Consider the following 21,640-nt stretch of genomic DNA (forward strand, 5'->3'; position numbering starts at 1 on the left):
TGGAAAGGAAAAAGAGGAGAAAGAAAATTAAAAGCAAAGGCAAAATGAAGGCAAAAGGAAAGGGAGGGAAGTACGAGGAAACAGAGCAGAATTGCTGGTTGAATATTGAACTCTTGTCCTGCTCAGCACCCAGAGTGACCAAGGCCAGCTGAGACTTTCCCATTGCCTTCACCAAGAAGGAGACTGAAATGTACTCAGCAATTACTGCAAAAGCTGTAAAAACCAAAGGCAAGAAGCCCATGCTCCTAAACAAATAAAAAGAATTGTCCCTAGAAAGAAGTCAAGGAACAGGCAATGAGGCCACATCCTATTTTCCAAGATTTTTGAGGTTCAGGAAGGAGAAGAAGCCATAGCATTCTTTAAAGGTCAAGAGGGTTGGATATAAGGCGGGAGAACTGGAGCAGAATTTGCAAGGTTGTGATGAAAGGAGGTGAATGGAAAGTGATAGGGATAAGAGCAGGACAAGTAGGACTGGAACTGCCTGGGAAAGGCTGTGAAAACTTCCCAGGATTTTTTTCTTTTTTTTGCTCCAGTTTGCACTGGGCTGTCTGGAAACCATCCTGGAACAGCAAGTACCATACTACTTGGGTTACTCCGAGAAGGACGTTGGAAATTTGAAATCGTCTGATTCACACCAGAAATTGGAGTTTCAGCTTTTAGCATGTTTTTAAAAATATCCCAGTAACTTTGTAACTCCCTGGTTTTAAGTAGGTCACTCTGACTTCTGCTTTGACACTTTTTTTTTTTTCATTTTGTCTTTATCAGAATGGACTAATGTTGAAAATCAGCACTACTGTCAATTCAGCAATAAGCCTGTGAGTTTTATCAGTGTGAGTAGGGCAAACTTTAAAGGCAGCTCAATGATGTTACCAAAGCTAATACTAAAATCTGGGAAAGATGGATTTTTCAGCAGTGATATGAAGGAAACAAAATGTAGAAGCAAGAAGATGAATTTAAGCATAGCTGTAATTAAAACAACAACAACAACCACAACCAAAAAAAAAAAAAAAAAAAAAACCAAAAAAAAAAAACCAAAAAAAAAAAAACCCACACCACCACATATTGGATCTAAGGGAGAGCTAAAAGATGTGAAATGGAGCCTATTTAAAAAATAAATGATTTTAAATTCATGTTTTATGGGAGTTCAGGTAGTTACAGTAAAACTTATGGGTACCATCATCCTGAGAACATGAGATCATTTATCCAGGAGTTTTGATCAAATTATGACTTTTATTCTGCAAAGTACTGTAGCATTTTCTTTAAAGTTTTGCTAACTGAAATCTAAAGGTCGAGGTGTCACCAACAAAAAATGAAAAAAAAAAAAAAAAATCAATGCATTATTAAAGAAAAGGTATTTTACATAAGGACCAGAGAACACCCAAGATTGTGTTCCCCTACTGCTTGGTTTGACCCAAAGAATTTTTAACCAGAGAAACTCTGATCAATATACAGAGGAATACACTAAGAAATCATATAAAATGCATTATAGAGCAATTAAATTGGAGATAAGAGATGAATAAATCACCACAGTAGCTCAAAGCTGAAGTGCTAGCTCTTTTTCTCTCCACTTTTAGAGTTTAAAAATTAAATACAACGCTAAAGAAGAATATAATGTGGTTGATCCAGATTTTCAAAGGCTTTTCCTGATGTCCTGCACGCACAGCTCTTTGGCAAATGGGTAACCATGGGGTGAGTGTTAAGGCCTTTGATGGATTAAGAGCTGGTGACAAGGCACGAGCAAAGCACAAGTGATCAGTTCTCAACAGGCAGAAAGGGAAATCTTGTGACACTTCAGGGTCAGAGCTGTGGTTGGAGATGATGCATTCGTTAACAGGTGCATAGGCAGCAGCAAAATTTGCCAAAAGGAAAATGCTGTTTGGGCTGATTGGGAGGAAAAGAAAAGACTAAAAGATATTTTGATTTAATTTCTCTAGGTAAATGGAACAATTAAATCTGTGCTCTCTGCGTTGGTAGAAAGGTTCTGAGCTAGTTCATCATCTCAGAAAACTGTGGCATTGTGATGGGCAGCTGAGAAATGATACTTTTTCCTGCTGAAAAGCCTCAGCATCAATGCTGAAGTTGTTAGGTTGTGCTTATAGGACAATATTCGCTGAATACCCCAAGTGCATAGTTCCACTTTGTTCTCCACAACCTAAAGATCTTCCAGAAATGCAAGACGGTCAAGACAAGGATTACATAATCAAAGAAAATTCAAGATTTAGACATGAATTAACTCATTGAGAGTTTAAAAAATAAAAGGGCTATCTATTTTGGATGTGCGAGTAACCTTGTGTAATAAACAGTGAGTTAATATAAGAGAAATGCCGATTTTCATAAACCAGTTATTTTATTATTATTTAGTCTCTGTTCTTGAAAATATTTTATGCTCTTAAAAGCCCTTTTTTTTGAGATAAGGGGGGTAGTGGTGGAAGTAGAAAGAAATTTACAAGGCCTAGAAAATATAAGCAGAGAAATGGAGTGAATATCCATCCAACAACTCCAACAGAATGTTTTGTGAATACAAGTGTGAACTGTACAATAATGTTTTAAAATAAAAGCACTGGTATTCCTTGCATCCCATTGCCTACACACACCTACATATTGATATACACAAACTTATAGCTAAGCCAGGAAGGGTTGTTTGCTTTTTACATGACCTACTTAGTGTCCAAGAGCATGAGCCTGCTTTCTTGAGGGAATTTTCTGAAGAGTTTGCTTTCATTTTAAATATTAACCTGAAGGGAGTTTTGTTTGGCAGGAATAATATTTTGGGGATGCTCACTGTGAGTAGTTTTTCACAGGTGGACAGGAAAGTGAGACAGCTGAAACTGGTGAGGCACAAATGTCCCTGCAGCTGACATTTGTTATCCTCCTCTGTCCACTCTGGGATGTACCTGGCTTCTGCCCTGACATTTATCTTTCTGTGAATGGCAGTTCAGTCAGGACAAAGGTTGAAGGTGTGTTTTTCCCTCTAGTGTGTGCATCCCTGTCTCCCAACACTTGGTAACGTAGCTCCAGATGTGGCAGTGATTTCTGTAATGTCCATCTCACCTGGGCTGCACGTGAGCAAATCCATTTCTTCCGTTCCCATGTGAGTCTGCTTGGCTGCATAAACCCACAGGTAAAGTTGGAGCCTTCTGGGAAGTGCCACAAGACTTCACACAAGGGGGCCAGAGGGTCAGGACATGGCCATAAATTCCAGGAAGCCTGAGAACTTTGTTTTTATGGGCTGTGGCTAAATCAGTGTTTGGCAGTGAAGGCTGATTCTTCCTGAAAGTCTTATGTTCACTGCAAACGGTTGTAGGGTGTGGATATTCATTATTTTACACCTGACTTTTAACCATTTCATCACGGGAAAAGTGAATCAATAAACAGCAGGAAGGGAAAAGATGGTCTTGTGCATTGGACAAAACAGAGCTGGGGAAGGGTTTGGAGCACCAGAGGGCGCTGGAAAGGGGCTCAGCCTGGAGAAAAGGAGACTCAGGAGGGACCTTGTGGCTCTGCACAACTCCCTGACAGGAGGGGACAGCCGGGGGGGATTTGGGCTCTGCTCCCAGGGAACAGGGACAGGAGGAGAGGGAACGGCCTCAGGCTGGGCCAGGGGAGGTTTAGATTGGATATTTGGGAAAATTTCTTCATGGAAAGGATTGTCCAGCCCTGGCACAGCTGCCCAGGGCAGTGATGGATTTCCCATCCCAGGAGGGATTTAAAGGCCATGTGGATGTGGCACTTGGGGACATGGTCAGTGCTGGCCTTGGCAGTGCTGGGGGAATGGTTGGACCCTCCATGATCTGAGTGATCTTTTCCAACCCAAATAATTCTGTGATTCTATGATATGTTATGTAATATTTCAGTAGACCTCTATAAAGCTGTTCCTTTTCAATTAGCAATATAATAGTCATGACTGAAATGTAAATTATATAATATGAGACCAGGACTTAAAAACATTCTGTGAAGTATTTAGTATTTTCTGCTAAGGAATGTACAGTTCTTCTAGAAACAGGCTTTGACAAACACTTTGAGCTAAATAAGGTATCATATTTTATTCCTTATTCATCCTTCAAACAAAACCGAGAAACTGGGCTGTCTTTGACAGAGGATGTCAGATATCCCTTAGGAATGATCTTTTAAATACCTGTTTTAAATACTTGAATTTCCCAGTAGACTGCATTCTTTCTTCAGTTAAGTAAATTAACAAATTTAAAAACCAAACCAAACAAACTAACAAAAAAACCCACACAAAAACCAACAGAAGAAATTTCATCCTGAGCCCTGAAATTTTTAAGCTGTAACTTTATAATTGTTTAATACTAAAACCTCTTAAATCTGAATGATGGCTGATGGCTGGGCTTTTTTCCTAAGAAAGCTTTTTCTTTTCTTTTCTTTTCTTTTCTTTTCTTTTCTTTTCTTTTCTTTTCTTTTCTTTTCTTTTCTTTTCTTTTCTTTTCTTTTCTTTTCTTTTCTTTTCTTTTCTTTTCTTTTCTTTTCTTTTCTTTTCTTTTCTGTAATTAATCATTCATGGTTCTTTTCCTTTTCAGTCTCCCCTGATAACCTTAAGTTTACAATCCTGCCCATCATTCCAGATAATTTTCTTGATTTATGTGACACAAACAACTATGATGTTTAGGAGAAGCTCAGACATTTTCAGGGATCCTGAAACTTTTAACAGGGTAGTTGTCCAAACCTTTAGACTGCCAAGTCTTTCTTGAATAATCTTACCCACTACTGACCAGATTTTTATAGCCATTTAAGGGCTACTTAGTTAAGGTGATTGGCACCTTCAATGATGTGTCTCTATCAACGTGGCGTAAGGAAAATCAGTTTTCATGAGGACAGGTATGAATTCTTGAACAAATACAGAGCTATGAGGGCCAGCCAGAGGGCACAGCTGGGTGCAGTGGGTACAGAGAGCAGTCACTTCTCTGCAGCTCAAATATCTGATTTTTCTGAGGACAGTCTGGCTCCAGGGAACAACCCCTGGTCTTTGAGAAGGGTGCTTCCCTTGGATCCAATCCCTGGATTCTGAAAGGAGTCAAGTAGGTGCTTGTCTTTTCAAAATGAAGCTCTTAGAAATATCTCTGCTGATATGTTTCAGAAATTGTCTTCTCGCCAGCAAAATGGCCCCAAAGATGAGACCCCTGGGAACCCTTCAGTTCCAGGGGGGTTGGGATGCAAAGGAGCCACGTTGTGCTCATCCTGATTCAGAGCCAAAAATGTGCCAGGAATTGGTGCACAAATGGGGTTGATTTATGCCAGAACTGGGCTGTCTAAAGCAGACATCTGGTCTAAGCCAAGCACCTCCCTCTCTGTTTAGTGAGCACAGGAAAATCAGGATTTTGTCCAGCCAAACCTGAGTCCTTAAATTAGGGTAGGTGTGGTTAATTGTCTAATGGAAGCATCTACTGTTCTCTGCCTGGTGTAAGGAAAGAGATTTCAAACTTTCAGTTGTATGAAGTGGGACAAAACCAAACCAAATTTCCTGACTCCCATTGATGCTACTAAGAATTAGAAACCCATGCACCTGGAGGGTCCTTGACCTTTATTACTTTTTTTGTGTCTTAATTATCCCTTTCCACATTTCTGAACATTCCTATCTACTTAAGATTCTGAGGAATTCAAGTTCCTAAATAGTAAGGCCATAAAAGTGCAATAAATCAGCAAGGCATTCATTTAATCTTGCATATTAATGAAACTTTTTGTTCTAATGCTATGAACGAGAACGCCCAAACATTTTTTAATTTTTATCTCAATAATTTTATTACGTAACCTAACATTTCTCTGTCTGTCAGGGATCTTATTGTTCCCATATCACTAAACAAAATTTGCAGTGATGTTTCTAACTACAAAAATTGCAGTACAAACTGATTGCCATAGGAGAAAAAGTCAACACGGAATATATATTTTAGGAAACAGATAATTACTTGATAGTTTTAATATGTAGGAGATATTGGTGGGTGGGAGAAAAACAAGATCTTTAGAGAAAATATTTTCTTTGTGGAACAGAGTGGTTCACAAAAAAATACAAGTTTGATCAAGGCATGAATTCACATATGGTGATATGCTGGATTTCTATTTTGCATCAGAAAAAAAAAAGTGTAATGTAACAATATTCATCAATTGATAAAATGGAAGTAATTTCAACTTTGCTGATTCCCGGTTTTTCTCCAGCTGCCTAGATTTTGCTGGCATTGGTCTTGCTTTCAGTGCCATTGAAAACTCATCCACAGAAAGGCTTTAAAATCTTTATTTTGTTGGAATGACAAAGTCAGTGAAGTGTTGCTATTAACTTGGGACCTGATTCTGTCAACATTTATGCAGGTGCCTAATTAATTAATGTAGTTAGGCTGAGAGATGTTAATGGACCACATTTTTCAGTCTAAGCACATGTGTGACTGTTTTCAAGGCCACAGCTCAGACTAAGAAACCAGTGTTTAATTTTTCCCCAGAAGTATTGATTTGCTTCTAAATCTAAAATTTATAGCCAATTTCTCTGTGCATAATAAATGAGTCATTCTCTGTCTGATGCATTTACAAGTTTTAGCTCCAGATTCAAATTCATGCCTTTGCCTGGATTTTACTTGTGGTTCTTTCACCTTTGGCGCAGGAATATCTTTCTTTGTGTGGTAAATAATAGAGAAGAAAGACTGGAGGTTTTTTTTTTTTTCTTGGAGCTCAATAACCTTAACTGGAGAATAACACATTTCTCAACTCAGTTTTCAATTTTCAAAAACTTCACTGCACTAAATGACAACATACGCTTACAGAAGCAATAAGTAATAGCCCCCCATTTTAGGTGATTTTTTTATTGCTTGTCCAATCAAAAGTGAGCACTGATGTAAAAATATGATTGGCAAGCAAGAAATTCATAAATCAGTTTAATATCTATTCCCGTTTTGAAACGGCAGATAATGTTCACATGTAGTAATGTTAATTAGGGACTAAACTATAGCCAGGTCTGCAAAATCAAAACTGATGGGAGAAACTTCCACACCCAGTGGAGGTAATAAATGTGGTCAGGAATGAGCACCTCATGTTCAGGAATATGAACAAAGTATAACTTTCCACCTTATAATCATTTAATTTAAATTTCCCTGGTTTTGTTCTAAGAATGTCATGCATGGCCATGACAAAGTCTGGCTGTGTCATATCTGCTTCCCCCACTGTCACTGCCCTGTCAAGCTATTGTAAAATCTTGGTGCAACTTTTTTCCACAAATCTATTCCCTGTCCAGCATCTGCTGATTATTTGCAGATAATTAAACATTAATTGCTCCACATCATGTTTCATTTTATTTCTGGGTACTGAAATTATGTTGAACACAGTATAAATCTTCCTTCCTTTCTTCTCTACCTTTACATGAGGCTTTATATAAGGGTTATATAGCTTTATCTAAAACAGACTAGTTTTGCTTTTTTTGTTGTTTTTTCCCTAATCCCTGGAATTTTCACCATTACTGTTTTTCTTGAGTTCTCAAAGATGGTTCAGAAATTTCTTTGACTTTTTTCTTAAGAACTACAGGGTAAATTTTACTATACTCTGTTAATTTGAACACATATGTAAAAGATAAATTTCCTTATGCTTATGTAGATGTTCTTCAAACTGCCCATTCCTAATCCAGGCCTGTTGCACCTACTATTAATTATATCCAATACCTGACCATCTCTGCTAGTTAGGAAATTGTAGACAGAAATTTAAGGTTAAATTTAATTTAACCCTAAGTATTAGGGTTCTTTTCCTCCTTTTTTATTATTTTTGTCATTATTGCATCTCTAGTTTTACTTATTTTATCCCAACAACCCAAAATAATTGCTGGTTTATTCTTTAGGTTTACTTGTTTACGTTGTATTTTTAATGATTGCTTTTTGATGTTCAGGCTAGAGACTTCCTTATGCAAACGTATTAGTCTCCTGCTACACTTTCAAGTGTTCTATTAATTAAGGTAATTTGATATATGCATTTATTAAATACTCTATCCAAACCTTCCATCTCTCTCAAACTCTTTTTCTAATTAAAATGTTTCCCCTCTGCCTAGCAATGTTTTGTAATGTTTACTTTTTTAAAGTCTATTGTTTCTGTCTCCTTTTCCTGTTTCTCCAGGGTATCCCAGGAACTTACTGAACATTATCTGCGTGGAAAATACAAATCTGTTCTTTCATCTGTCTAATATATATATATATATATGTGTGTGTGTGTGTGTGTGTGTGTGTGTGTGTGTATATGTATATGTATATATCTATCTATCTATATATATATGTATGTATGTATAAACAAGATTTGAATCACTATATCCCTTTGAAGATTTCCTCATTTGCATCCAATGCGTAATATTTAAATGCCAGAAGCAGAAAGTTTGAGCTCATGGTTGCTGCCACTTCTTCAAAATGTTAACTATTCTTATATCATGGGGTTTTTTGTGGTTTTAAGTCAGATACTATAAAATAAATTTAAGAACATTCAGTTAAGAAGAAAATGTGATTTCCTACCACAGTAGAAATTCCTGGGAAAGAATGTCACTGCTCTTGATGAAAATAACACCGGAAATTTCCCTTTGTATTCATCAGCAGGGTTCAGGTTACCAATAAGTGTATTAAAAATAGGGTTTAGGGAAGAGATGGGCAGAAAAGGTAATATTTTAACAACAAACAAAAAAAGCAATAACTGTTGTGGGAATCATCATTTCCTGTTCTTCTAGTTATATTGCCAGAATATAAAGTCAGTGATACATGATCTGGATACCTAAATGCTAGAATAAAAGTGATGTGAATATGATGAAAAGATGGCTATCTATTAATCCTAAACTTGATCCAAGTTCCTTAAATTTTTAAGAATTAATCCAACTGCATTTTTTTTAATCCAGCTTTCTAGTGAAACATTATGTCCTCTATGAGCACGGCCCTCCAAAATTAATGTTAAAATTATGAAGAGGAGTAAACAGGTACAGGAATGTATGTGCATTATAATCAGTGAGACCTGATGTTCATGTTTGTAGGATTTGGGTTTGAATATTTAGAGGACTGATCTGGGGAAGAGTTATTTTTCTGCAAACACGATTTGCAGAAAGCAATTATACCTTCAAAGGAATCCTCCACGAAGTTTGAAGAAAAGTCTCTTGCTGCTTCAAGCAATGCCCTGAGACCATTTACAAAAGTAAATAATCGCTTTAAGTTGTATATTAAATAAGTTCATACCACATTATAATATTTTTAGCCAATATCTGTGGCTATGTTTTGTGCTATATACATGGTGATAGTGAAGAAAGAGGAGATCCATTTAGGTGTCTTCACAAAAGTATATCCTTGATTTTACATTTTGTCCCTTAAAATTATTATTATTTATTATGAGCTAGAGTGTAAATTATGTAAATTAGCAGGCATAATGGCTGCAGATTGCTTTGATCACTCGATACAAGTATTTGCTGTGCTCATTACAGGTTGTAAAGCTCTTACATGAACTTTTCTGACTGCTCAGGTGTCTCCCAGCCTTTCAAAAGTCAGTAAATCACAGGTTTTGCAGGAAGTTTTCTATTCTTTGTTGCACAGTTGGAGGAGAGAATAGAGATGGTTATTTCCAAGCTGTCAGATAAAGTGCCAGAGCTGTCCATGTGCAGGGTGGGTACAAACCCATCCACAAGGAGAGCGTGTGCCGTGTCTCCTGGAAATTATCCATGCCCTAGAGCAGCAGGAAAGTGCTCAGGAGAGAAGGTGCCTAATCCTGCTGCCTCTCCTTGTGTTTAACCCAGTGATGCCACGTTTTGCTGAGCAAGTGGAGGTGGCCATCGAAGCCCTGAGTGCCAACGTGCCCCAGCCCTTCGAGGAGAATGAGTTCATCGACGCCTCGCGCCTGGTCTACGATGGAGTTCGGGACATCAGGAAAGCTGTCCTGATGATCAGGGTATGTAAAGCACCTGGGCAGTGAAAGTTGGGATTTACAGCAAGGTATCATGGCTAAGAGGAACACAAAAGCTGCTTGAAATCAGCTATGTGTTGTAATAAGCCAGCAAAGCTTGATGTTGAAACGGGCACAAAACAGAACTATGTGCAACAACGGAAGAGTTAGTAAATAAAGAGATGAGGTTATTTAGTAGCTGAATCACAATTAGTGTGTTGATCAGCTAGGAGAAGGTTTGATCGCAACTGCCAATAGATGCAAACTTCATTACTGTTTCCATAGTAATAGCATTAATTCGCCAAGGTCTTCAGAGTTTGCGTAGATTTTTGTTGTTTTGTTTATTTGGGGTTTTTTTCCCTAATATATGTGTGCTGCCTGGGATTTGAGGTAGGTCTGGTTAAAATCTAAATTAATCTAAATGAATAAATTATCTTGCTGCTCCAGTGAGCCACTGCAGGGATGGTTTTGAATGTTTACCAAGGTACAAAACATGTTATTTCAGTGTTGACTAACGAGTTGATTCAATTTGCTTAGACATCTTTTAATAAAATAAATAAACAAATAAATGACACCATAGAACGTCATTTTTATGATAGTAGGTGTGTGTTGCTTTTCACTTTAGTCAGCAGACAAAGATTTAAAAAAGAAAAGTAGCAAACCAAACCTGGTTTGGACATCTTTTCAGCAACTGAAACTTATTTGAAACCCAAATTGCCTTGAATCTGCCCTAATGAAAGCCAAGTACAAGTAAAGCTATGGAGAACATCATAGAGGAAATTTTTGTGGGCTGAAACATCAACTGATCCTTTTGAGCAAACAGGTAACATGCACTTGTGGTCATGAGTGTATAATGGCACTGCAGTAAGAGTTCAGGCAGTTGGAACACTCCAAAATAGCTCCATTTTAGTCATCTGTCACTATGTATTAACATTTCCAGAAAAAGCTTCTGACAGGCTTAATTTTGTAACTGCCAAACATAAATTCCATTCTCATACCCAGTGCTCATCCCAGGTGGCCTGAATTACAGTCATGGCTTGTGAGAGGGACAAACCCATCCTGTTCTCTGGGTGTGCAGGATTGGCAGCTCTTCTGGAAGGGGAGGGAATCTTTTCTTGAATTACTTCCCTGTGAGGCTGGTGAGGCCCTGGCACAGGGTGCCCAGAGAAGCTGTGGCTGCCCCTGGATCCCTGGAAGCGTCCAAGGCCAGGCTGGATGGGGCTTGGAGCAACCTGGGACAGTTTAAGGTGTCCCTGCCATGACAGGTGTGGGACTGGATGGGCTTTGAAGTCCCTTCCAACCCAAACCATTCCAGCATTCTATGATTCTGGGAAATGAAATATCTTCATGGTAAGGGATCTGTTTTCCCTTTGATTTCCTAGTTCCTTCATCTGTAACAACAGTTTCCAAACTTTTCTTAGGACAGGAACAACTTCTTAGCACACTTCAATCTTTTCTAGTCCCTTCAAATTGTGATTGTAGCATAGAGTCAATCATCAGGTGGGATCTCCTACAAACCCAGGTTTTCCCATCCCCTACACAGAGTTCCAGCTTCCAGCACCTCCCTGTACATCAGAGTTACCCCCAAGTATTTGTAATGAAATGTCCATCCTGGTGAGATGTTTTTAATTTTAAATTTTGAATTTTGAAGACCTGATCACTGTTGCTGCCTGACTGTTCTGTGTACCTGGAGAGCTGATCAGCATTCAGGTTCTCAGTCCCCTTAGGAAAATCCCGAGTTACTTTTGCCATTATATCACTGCTACTTTTCACCCCTTGTATGATATGAGTTAACGAATTCTGTTTGCCCAGATTAGGAAGATTTATTTTTGCCTTCAGACAATTAACTTATTTAGGGAGCTCGATGTAATACTCCTTACCCAGACAGAGAACTAAAGCACATAAATGGACTCATTATCCACGTAAGTTAACTGGAAAAATCCACATATATAAGCTTACACAGACCAGAGTTTGCTGAATCAGAACCTTATTTGTTGTAGAAAACAAAATTAGTTTCACTTTGAGATAGTCTTTAACATTTCCATCTGAACATCTCACACTAAAATGGGATGTATAATTAAGGGTGAGGCTATAAAAGCCTTTAGAATATTTTCATCTAATAATCTGTCAAATATTCTGCACCCTTTAATTCAGGTAGTAAAACTTTTTCAGAATGACAAAAAAAGGAAAAAAAAAAATCCAATCTTGCAAACTTTTTAGAGCATCTGACACAATTATTTTCAGGCAGTGACTGTTGGTGTGCAAGCCGTGAATGATTGAATTTATCTGAGATGAGTCTCCTCATTCCAGAGAGTAAATAAAGCCGCTTTAAAAATTAATTTTGGTTGGTATTTTTACTTTTAGTAAGCTGAAGGAAAGGGTGGATAGTCTCTGTTCTTCTCTTTTTCCTTCAAAAGAGGAGAATTTATTGTCCCTCAGGAGGAGAAGGGAGACTCATTTTTTTCATTGAGGACTATTATTATTTTCTATACAGAAGAAAAAGATCTCTTACACAAGTTAAGAAGTAGTATAGATGAATTTAAGAGTATAATTATAGAACCTAAAATTAAATAGAAAGTAACTTCATTCCAACGCCTTTCCTATTACTGCATAGAGATGAAATTGCACATTGTGTTTTCACAGCTGCTTATGAAATTCCCTCAGTTATTGGCCAGAAACCTTCTCTATAGTCAGGAGGACTCACAATGGCACCTATTCTCATTCTTATGCATCTCCAAGGCCAATTTGCTGTTACTGGTTTTAAACATGGCCTTTGCCATTAGCAGCCTTGTTTTTGGAGGCATCTACATCGACCTGAGTGTTGCATTTGTTTGGATCAGGAGTGCACTGTTGGAGCCAACATCCAGGTGTTCCCTCTTCCCCTGTTTCAGTTCATGTTACAGAGTAGACTTTAAACATCTGTAAACTTGATTCTTTGGGGTGCTGCCTGGAGATGCCCTCTGGGAGTGTCTTAGCAGGTGAGGGAATGGCTGGAACCGTGTCAGGGGAGGTTTAGGTTGCATATCAGGAAAAGGTTCTTCACCCAGAGGGTTGTTGGGCATTGGAACAGGGTCCCCAGGGCAGTGGTCACAGCACCTGATGTTAAGATCTGGTTATTAAAATTGTTAGAGAGCTGCCTCTGCCTGAATTAAGGGGCAAATGAGACCATATGCTGAAGCTGCTGATAGTATGGATTTTGTTTAACAGTAGTGTGAGACAGAGAGAAAGAAAAAGAGGGGCAGGCTGGGAGAGAAAGAGTGACAGATCAAGCAGAAATTATCACCACTCTGTGGTTCCTGGCAGCATCTCATTGATCCTCTTCTTCTGGTCTTCTCAGTGGTGAGGGTCGCACAAAACACAGAGTCAATGGATTAATGGTTTGGACCAGCTGGGAACGCCTGGTTCCTCCCCTGGGGGGGACAAGTTTGAAACTGCCTGCTTCAACAGACTCTAGAACTGTGGCATCTCTTGGCATCACGTGCAGGTCTCTGCTGCAAGGCCTCAGCAATGAGTCTGGGGGTGTTTTGGGGGTCTTTGATGGTTCTATGCTGGTTTATGACCTCTCCTCTGCTGCCCCTCTTGTGAATGTCCCATGGATGTGGCTGGCCCAGGGTGGGTGGGTTTTATAGCTGAGCCAGTTTGTGGCTCAGGCAGGGTGGGTGTTCCCTCCCTGTCACACACCCAAAATCTCTCCTCCCCTCCATCAAACCAAGCCAGAGCTGATTCTTCTCCCCCAGCCTTGTTTAGCTCTCTTCACACCTCTCTTTAGACCTGGACAGTAGTGCCACCTTTACCTTTGCTCAAGTTCCCATCAAGTGGTTTAACTCACAGGCCAGTTCCCCTCAGGAGGCACATTTGAACGGGGCTTCGGTGGTCACAGCTTTTTACACAATTTTGTCACTATGGCAAAGTCCTTTTTTAACAGTGTTTAAGCCATTCCACAGTTCCAGTCTCTCACACCAAGCCTGACAGAGTTCAGGAAGCATTTGGATAATGCTCTCAGGAACAAGTTGTGTCTCATTGGGATGTCCTGTGCAGGACCAGGATCAGGAGCTGGACTTTGATGGTCCTCATGAGCTCCTTCCAATTTGGGATATTTTATTCTATTATTAACTCCATTTCTATTCTGTTCTGTCATTAAGGGATTTACAGTCCTTGGGAGAAGACCTCAGCCCCAACTGTTTGGGTGTGTTAATGCTCTTCTCCTCTTCCAGACTTGTCAGGTTTAGCCACCACCACCTCTGTGGCAGCCACTGTGGTGAAATCCAAAGTGCTGCAACATTTCAGGTCCTCTAAAACCAGATCTGGTGCAGAATCCCATCATCTTTGGAAGCATCCTGTCTATAAAGGGTGTTGTGGGATCCAGTGTTTCCCCTGAGTGCCTGCTGCTCCTCAGATTGGATTTGAAGTGTTGGATTTTACTGTAAATCACCAAAGAACTGAAGATCTGCAGTGAGAGAGGTTCTCTGATTGAGGCACTCAGGTGCTGCTTGCAGCTGAGTCACTCAGGCTGCAGTGCTACCAAAAACAAACGTACAGAATTGCATGGAGTTGGATTTAAAAGAATTTTGTAAAGTCTGGGGGTTTTCCTATTTGTCTTTTAGAATTAGTGGGAATTTTCATTATAAAAAATAGGGGAGTATCTTTTCATCTCTTCAGTCTTTGCTCTCATTACAAGCTTGGCTTGACTTGGTGTTCACAGTGCTGAAATTCTTGTAATTGCATCTTACAATTTTTAAGTGCATAGCAAAGTGGGGTTTCTGTCTTCATCAAACACATTTGAGTTGGTGAAATTTATAAATCTGCATATATATGCCATTTTATGTCTTACACTTGTATAATTCACATTTTCATACCGCAGTCACAAATGATTAAAAAAATGACAGATATGGAAGATATTTTGTTCTCAGCAAGCTCTTCAGTCAAATAGCCAGAGAGATATTAAAAATATATATATTCCAATGCCTGGAAGCTGAAAGTCACCACATTCATATTAGAAATAAAACATGCATCTTAAAAGGGAAAGCATATATTTATTGTGTGATTTATCTGGGATTGTGAAAGATTCTTCTTCACTGGAAGACTTCCTCTGAGTTAGATGAATGTTGTGTGTAGTAGAGATACTGTAGTTGAAAAAAAATGTAGTCTTGGGAAGTCTTATGGCTTGTGCTACAAAGAAGTTGATCCATTTCTGCTGGAATCAATCAGTGCATAAAATCCATTAGTTTTGAATATTACTCTAGTTTCTTCTGCCACTGGTGGCTGTCAGCTCTGTTTGGAAGCTGTCTCCAACCTCAGATATGTGATTCTTGCATTTGTGTAACCATCAATCCAGGTGTTTGCAAGACAGAATCAGTCTTTCTGTCTCCCAGCTCAGAGAAATGAAGTCTCAGACTCTGTTGTCTTGGAAACAAGGTTTTAAATATCAAGGTCCTGTTAGTTGTGCACAAAAATTAGAGTTGTTCTGATATGTTTAGAAGGCCTTGTTAAGAGTAGTCTTTTGAGTCAAATTCAATATATATATAGGGGGTTTGGGTACCTTTGTGTCTAAACAAAAGGGAGACCCTACTTTATATTTTATGTGTGCTGCATCTCCAGGGGATGAGCTAAGACAAAGCATGGTGCAACGGTGAAAAGCATGAAAATGTTTGAAATGGCAGCATACAGATAAAACTTAACCCTACTTCTTCACCCTAATGCAAAATGCAGCTGTTTGGGGAAGAAAATGAGAGTATAAAATTCACCACACTTGAAAACATGAAAAGAGTGAATCCAAAAGATCACTTTGAATTAGATCTCACTTGTACAGAGGGGAAACAGGAAGATGTCTTGTGCTTGTAGTATATTGCTAACAGTTGCATTACTTGCCCTTTTGGTTTGCACTACATTTTCTCCAAGTTCAACATTTATACCGATTAAATTTCAGTCTTTTAAAGACCACAGATTTTAAGATTATGAATGTCAGATAGTAACAGCAATACAATTTTTTCTGGATATTTCTTCGAGAATAAGTCCTTGCATGGAATTTTCAGAATATTTTTTTTCTTTTTATAAGGCAACCTCATGTCCTTACTGGTTACCATGTTGAGATGCAATATTTTGAATATTACATCTTTACTTTACTATTTTGAATATTACATGACTGCTATGAAAGCCTTGGAAAGGAGTGCACATTATGTTTTATTATCTTATTTTTAAAAGTGGAGACAGGAGACACTAGAGGAGTGTATTTGGGGTGTGAAAGGGTACTGGCTTTGCAATGACCAGTGAAACTGGCTCGTTGGGGGGGCTTGGAGGATGGGGAAGAGCCAGCTGGTTTGTTGAAGCTCTCGCGCTGTTCTTGCTCTAAACAGCAAAGCCTAGGCAGATGAAAAGCTGGGCCTTGTGATAGAAAATACTCTTTGCTCCGGGAGTTGTAGGATTCTCTTTGTAGCTCGCTTGTTTATGACAGATAGGAAGGTCTCATCCTGCCCTTGGGCAGCTGAGCAGAGGGAACAAAGAGATTAAAGGTGATTGGAAAACAAGAACCATTGGTCATTGTAATGATGGGTACCAACCCTTCTATTTCACCTGTGACAGTAGAGAGAAGGTAAATTCATTTTTCATCTAAACTTCTTCTCCTGCCTGTGCTGTTACACACTTTTTGTGCACGCTCTCCTCAGAGGTGCAGACCGAGGTTCATTAATTACCACACTGTCACGCTTGATTATTTCTTCCTCCAGCGCTCAGCACAAAAACACGTATTTAATTCATACTCTTCAAATCAGATGAAGATGGCTGTGTTTTACTCTCCCCATCCTGTGCACTTCACGGTGCAGCTACAAACAGTGATGTGCACTTGGTGTTGGAAGCCAAGCTGGAACAGAAATATCTCCAGAAGCCTCCTCTGCGTTACGTTAGAGGGCTTGGAGCCGTTCCTAGTGACTGAGCATCCTCCAGACAAAGCTGTAATGACAACTGGCAGTGATTAGCACCTCTGCTAGAAAACTTGATGTGGCCTCCAAGCTCCAAATGCCAGCCTGGATGATTTCTTCTGTAGTGCTTTTGCCTTCTAGGCTGTCCCTGGGGCTGATGGGTGTCCAGGGAGGTGAGGATTTCTCTGCAATTCCTGTGGTTTTCTTCTCCTATTACCTTTGTCATGTGTGGGACTCTCAGAACTCACTCATGGCCGGGCTGTTGTACCAGATGCTATTCAACCATAAAATGGAATATAATCTTCCTTCTAAAGATTTGATTTTTTGCATCATCTTTACTAAATATGGTACTAAATAGTGATTTTAATATGACTGTCTTTCTGTGTATAAATAAGAACTTTTTTTTCTCTGAAATTTTTGCTAGAAGATGAAAAAACCCAAATGAACAAATCCATCAATTATTTTTTTTTTCTCCTTCCTTTCAACAGTAAGCAATCTGAAGCCTGAAAATGCATAACTTGATTTTATCAATCTTCCAAGAAACCCTCCCATCATTCTTAGCACCAGCAGTGGAGACATCATGGTCTCATCTGGGGGATGAGTCAAATTCCAAAGCTCTGTATATGAAAAGGACCACGTGAACAAACCAGATTACACAGATTATAAATTTCATGTTTCAAAACCAGTTGGCATCATTTACAATTTCTTTCAATGGGAAATCTCTTACTTGCTTTGATGAATTTTTCTTCCAGGATGTTAGCTACTTTTTCCCAGGTATTTACTTTCTCTTTCGAAGATTACGTGTAGCTTCCAGTAACATAATAGTGTTAGTGTCCATTTATATACGAAATAACATTATTTTGAAATACTGCATTCCAGTTGTTAATGTTTCCAAAGGATATTTGTTCCTGGAACTGCATTCATCATGTTAACAGACAAGAGAAATCACAGCAAGAAAAGTTGTGGCAAGGTAATGACAAATGCCATTTGTAAAGAAAACTAGGGTTGAAACAATTTAATTTTTAAGACAATTCAATTTCAGTTCCTGACTGCTGGGGCAGGCAAGTTCATTTCAGAGAATGGAGCAGTATTTCCTGGGCAGGTAGTCAATGAAATAAGAGCTCACTGTGCCTAGGACTCTATGTCCTTTTTAAGCTTGTCATCCCCTCTCTGTGGCTTTCTCTCCCGTGTCTCCCTCTCTCCAGACGCCCGAGGAGCTGGAGGACGACTCAGACTTCGAGCAGGAGGATTATGATGTGCGCAGCCGAACGAGTGTCCAGACTGAGGATGATCAGCTCATTGCTGGCCAGAGTGCAAGGGTGAGTCCAAACCCCACGTGCCTCCAGTGAGTGTCTGGTAGTGACCAATAAAATCTCTGCTTCAGAAAGCAAAGAGAGTTATTTCCAGTCCTCAGGGTCATTTAAGAAAGGATGGGACCAGGCTAACGGAGCTGTTGAAGGTTTTTTTTCATGTCAAACCTCTCTAAGTAGCATTTATTGAATGATCTTGAGGCTTTTGTGGTGCCTAGTATCAGCTACTTGATCCAGCTAGTGCTGTAAGAGAAGGCTTTGCAGGTTTGGAATGTGCTGAAACTGTGGGAGTAGACAGCAAATTTAAAAAAAAAAAAAAAAAAAAAAAAAAAAAAATCCCATCAGGGCAGCATGTGCTGTATCCAGAGAAATCTTACATTAGTCATGTTTCCCAGTGTGCAAACCTGTCAAGAAGATCTGTTTAAGCTACTGAGTAGTCCCTGTAATTTAATTGTAATTGAAGACATTTGCTACTGAGTCAATGTAATTTTACCAGGGTAATTACATCATGATAAACTCCAGTCACTGTGATTTGCGACCTCAGCTTGTGCATGGGGATTGCAAATTAAGCTGATGAGTGCTTCGGGGTCACAGGGGCTGGGGAAGTGAAGTCTGTTAACACTCAGGAATATTCCTGTTAACACTCAGGATTGTGCCACCCTCTGATGAATGTTTACCTTTTACTGCATAAGCTTCTCAGCTCAGATTATTAAAAAAGAAAAAATCAGAATATAATTTTATGCATCATGAAAATATATTTGCCTAGAAATAAAGGTTTTTTTTTTAAAGAAAAGCCTTTTAACATTTTCCAGGAGAGAACCAGTGAGAAAATGGGAATTATCTGAATGATTTTCATGTCTTTTTAACACAAGTCTGGTTTGTTCTGATGTGCTAGAAGTGAAGCTATGGACTAAATAAGAAGCGTCCTCCCCACACACTCAAACACCAGCAAAAGTTGGTAACTGGAATGGGGATTTCTTACCTTGGAGTCTGGAAGAAGATTTGTAGGGCTGAGGACCTAAAGACCAAGAGGCAAAGATGCTGAGAAAGCTCAGAGGACCAGGACAGAGGAGTTTTCAGCTGCTGTAGGCTGGGGCTCGACACAAAGGTTTTACACCCTGAAAAAAAACAGTAGAGTGACCAAAATCTGAAACAAGCTTACTCAGCGGTGTGGGAGAAATGCAAGGCATGGATCCGGTGGAATGGGCAGAGATTTCTTTTTGTCTTAAAATTATTTTCCTGAAAATTGAATATAGATGGTAAGTAAACCATAGCATGTATCAGAAAAACTGGAGTTTTATCATGACATCCCTAAGGCAAAAACTACCTGCATTCCTTACTGTGAGACTGGTGACAGAACTGTTCTGGATGTAAATGACCATCTTTCGTGATTTTCACATTCTAAACGGCATAAAGCCCTGTTTGAGATATTCGAAGTATTGACTACTAAAACAAAACTCAGGTATAACAAAAATTAGATGCAGTACAGATTATTTTGTCAAATTTCACAGCCTTTCTCATCTTTTTGGTTACATTTAGTACTGGGTAGCATGTCATCCTTTCTTGATCTGAAACCCAAGTAAAGACTGCAGTAATTTTTCTTGCTAAGAATCGAGTTCACCTGGGGATTTAGGAGTCTTAAATTCTATTGCATTTATTGTGGTAATTATTACTGCTGCACTTAAAACCTTCTGCTTTGATCAGCTTCACGCTGTATAAACATCATGAAGACAGTTCTGAGTAACGTGCAGTGTGGCACATGAAGCAACAAATCATAAAAACCTAAAAGGGAAACATGCTAAGCAGAAGCTGCCCAGTCCCCAGTCTGGAGTGCTGAGCAGAACAGAATCTTATCTGAACCTTTTCTGTGGAAAAGATGCAAAACACTTTTATTTGTGCAATGTAATGGATTTGTTTAATATGCTTACTCAGTAAGGCTGTTAGTGTTTCAGTAGAAAGACTTGTGTTGGTCTTCAGGAGAAATAAAACTGGAATTTACGGGCTGCATTTGCTGTAGGATATGGCTGCTTTGAAAGCACATCAGCAGCTGGAACAGAAATATTAAACCACTGTTCACCAGTTTAAAGAGTGTTCAGGTGAAGCTGCCACTTGAAGAAACCACAGGCAAGTCACACAGATAAACTTCCCAGATTTCACTACTCCTATCACATTCTCTCAACTTCAGTTAATTCCTCAGCTCTATTTCATGAGTTCTGTTCTCATTTTATATATTTATTTATTAGCTTGACTTACACTGCATTTTTCTGTGCAAAGTCTACTATGCTGACATTTGAAACTGCTGAGTTACATTGATAAGGCCTAATTAAAACTTGTCTTGAATTTTAATTTGATTAACTTGCATTTTCTGATCTACTGTTTATAACCCTTTTTAATTTAAGTTTTGGAAAAGGTCAATTACGAATTTTTAAAAGCCACGAGCATTTTAAGAATATGTAGAAAAAGACTTCAGTTGATTGAAAGTGACATAAACAAGAAAAAAATGTAATGACACTTAAATATGTGTCACACCCCATTAAATGCATAATGTGGTCTTCAGAACCCCTAGAGCCAAATAGTAGCTTAACTTGGAAATCATTATTCAAAGTGTCCATTTGATCTTCAAGAGTAATTATTATAATATTTTAGGGATTTTTTTTTGATGGGGGGCAGGAACTTTGTGCTTTTTTCATGCTGAGGCAGATCAGTACCAACCTGTTCAGTGCCTTTTTGCATCTCTTCCAAGAGAAAATTAGAACACTAAATATGTTTAAAGATATGTTTGTTACAATTCACTTCAAGTGTATTGTCTTGTGTGTCATAGCTTATTTTACTGTTGTGTTAACCTGAAATCCTCTGTCTCTGACAGAGGATGAGACTAGGGGAGACATGGCAATTCGGTCTGCCTTCTCCCATAAATGTCACTCGTTTTATTCTTCCCCATAAGCGAGATTTAATCCTCCTTTGTCAACTGGTGAATAATAACGACATCATGAATATAAATTTTATCATCTTGAAAGTGCAAGAAGAGGCATAAACATGCTGTGAATGTGCTTTTGCCTGTCCTGACAGAAATCAAATGCCTACAGGATTTTGCTTGGCATCTTCAACTCCCATAAAAAGAAACACAAGCTGTTGGGACCACTGGAAAGATCTAGTCTTTATCTTCCTTTTTTCATGCCCAACTCCTGTTCTTTTTCCAGGCTATCATGGCTCAGCTGCCCCAGGAGGAGAAGGCAAAGATTGCGGAGCAGGTGGAGATATTCCACCAAGAAAAGAGCAAGCTGGATGCGGAGGTGGCCAAGTGGGATGACAGTGGCAATGACATCATTGTGCTGGCCAAGCAGATGTGCATGATTATGATGGAGATGACAGATTTCACCAGGTAAGGACAAAACAACCCCAGCTGAGGAGCTCAGGTGTGCCACATCTTCCCTTTTCTCCTTGCTTTGTACCCTTTTGAGGTGATTTGCTATGGTTTTTGGGGATGCAAAGCCAAGGATCGCTCATCGTATACCCTGCCCTGGGTATTTG

General features: G+C 39.1%; 1 protein-coding gene across 6 annotated transcripts in view; it reads left to right on the plus strand.

Annotated features, from left to right (window-relative positions):
- Positions 1 to 21,640, plus strand: part of CTNNA2 (catenin alpha 2) — a 462,766-nt gene that overhangs the window by 407,221 nt on the left and 33,905 nt on the right. For all 6 annotated transcript variants that reach the window (XM_040064114.2, XM_040064113.2, XM_040064118.2 and 3 more), the window contains 3 exons: positions 9,740 to 9,891; positions 18,005 to 18,118; positions 21,310 to 21,491. In XM_040064114.2, the coding sequence (XP_039920048.1) occupies positions 9,740 to 9,891; positions 18,005 to 18,118; positions 21,310 to 21,491 (448 nt within the window). The remainder of the gene's footprint in view (positions 1 to 9,739; positions 9,892 to 18,004; positions 18,119 to 21,309; positions 21,492 to 21,640) is intronic.

Source organism: Hirundo rustica, chromosome 5 (assembly GCF_015227805.2).
Source record: "Hirundo rustica isolate bHirRus1 chromosome 5, bHirRus1.pri.v3, whole genome shotgun sequence".
Lineage (NCBI taxonomy): Eukaryota > Metazoa > Chordata > Aves > Passeriformes > Hirundinidae > Hirundo > Hirundo rustica.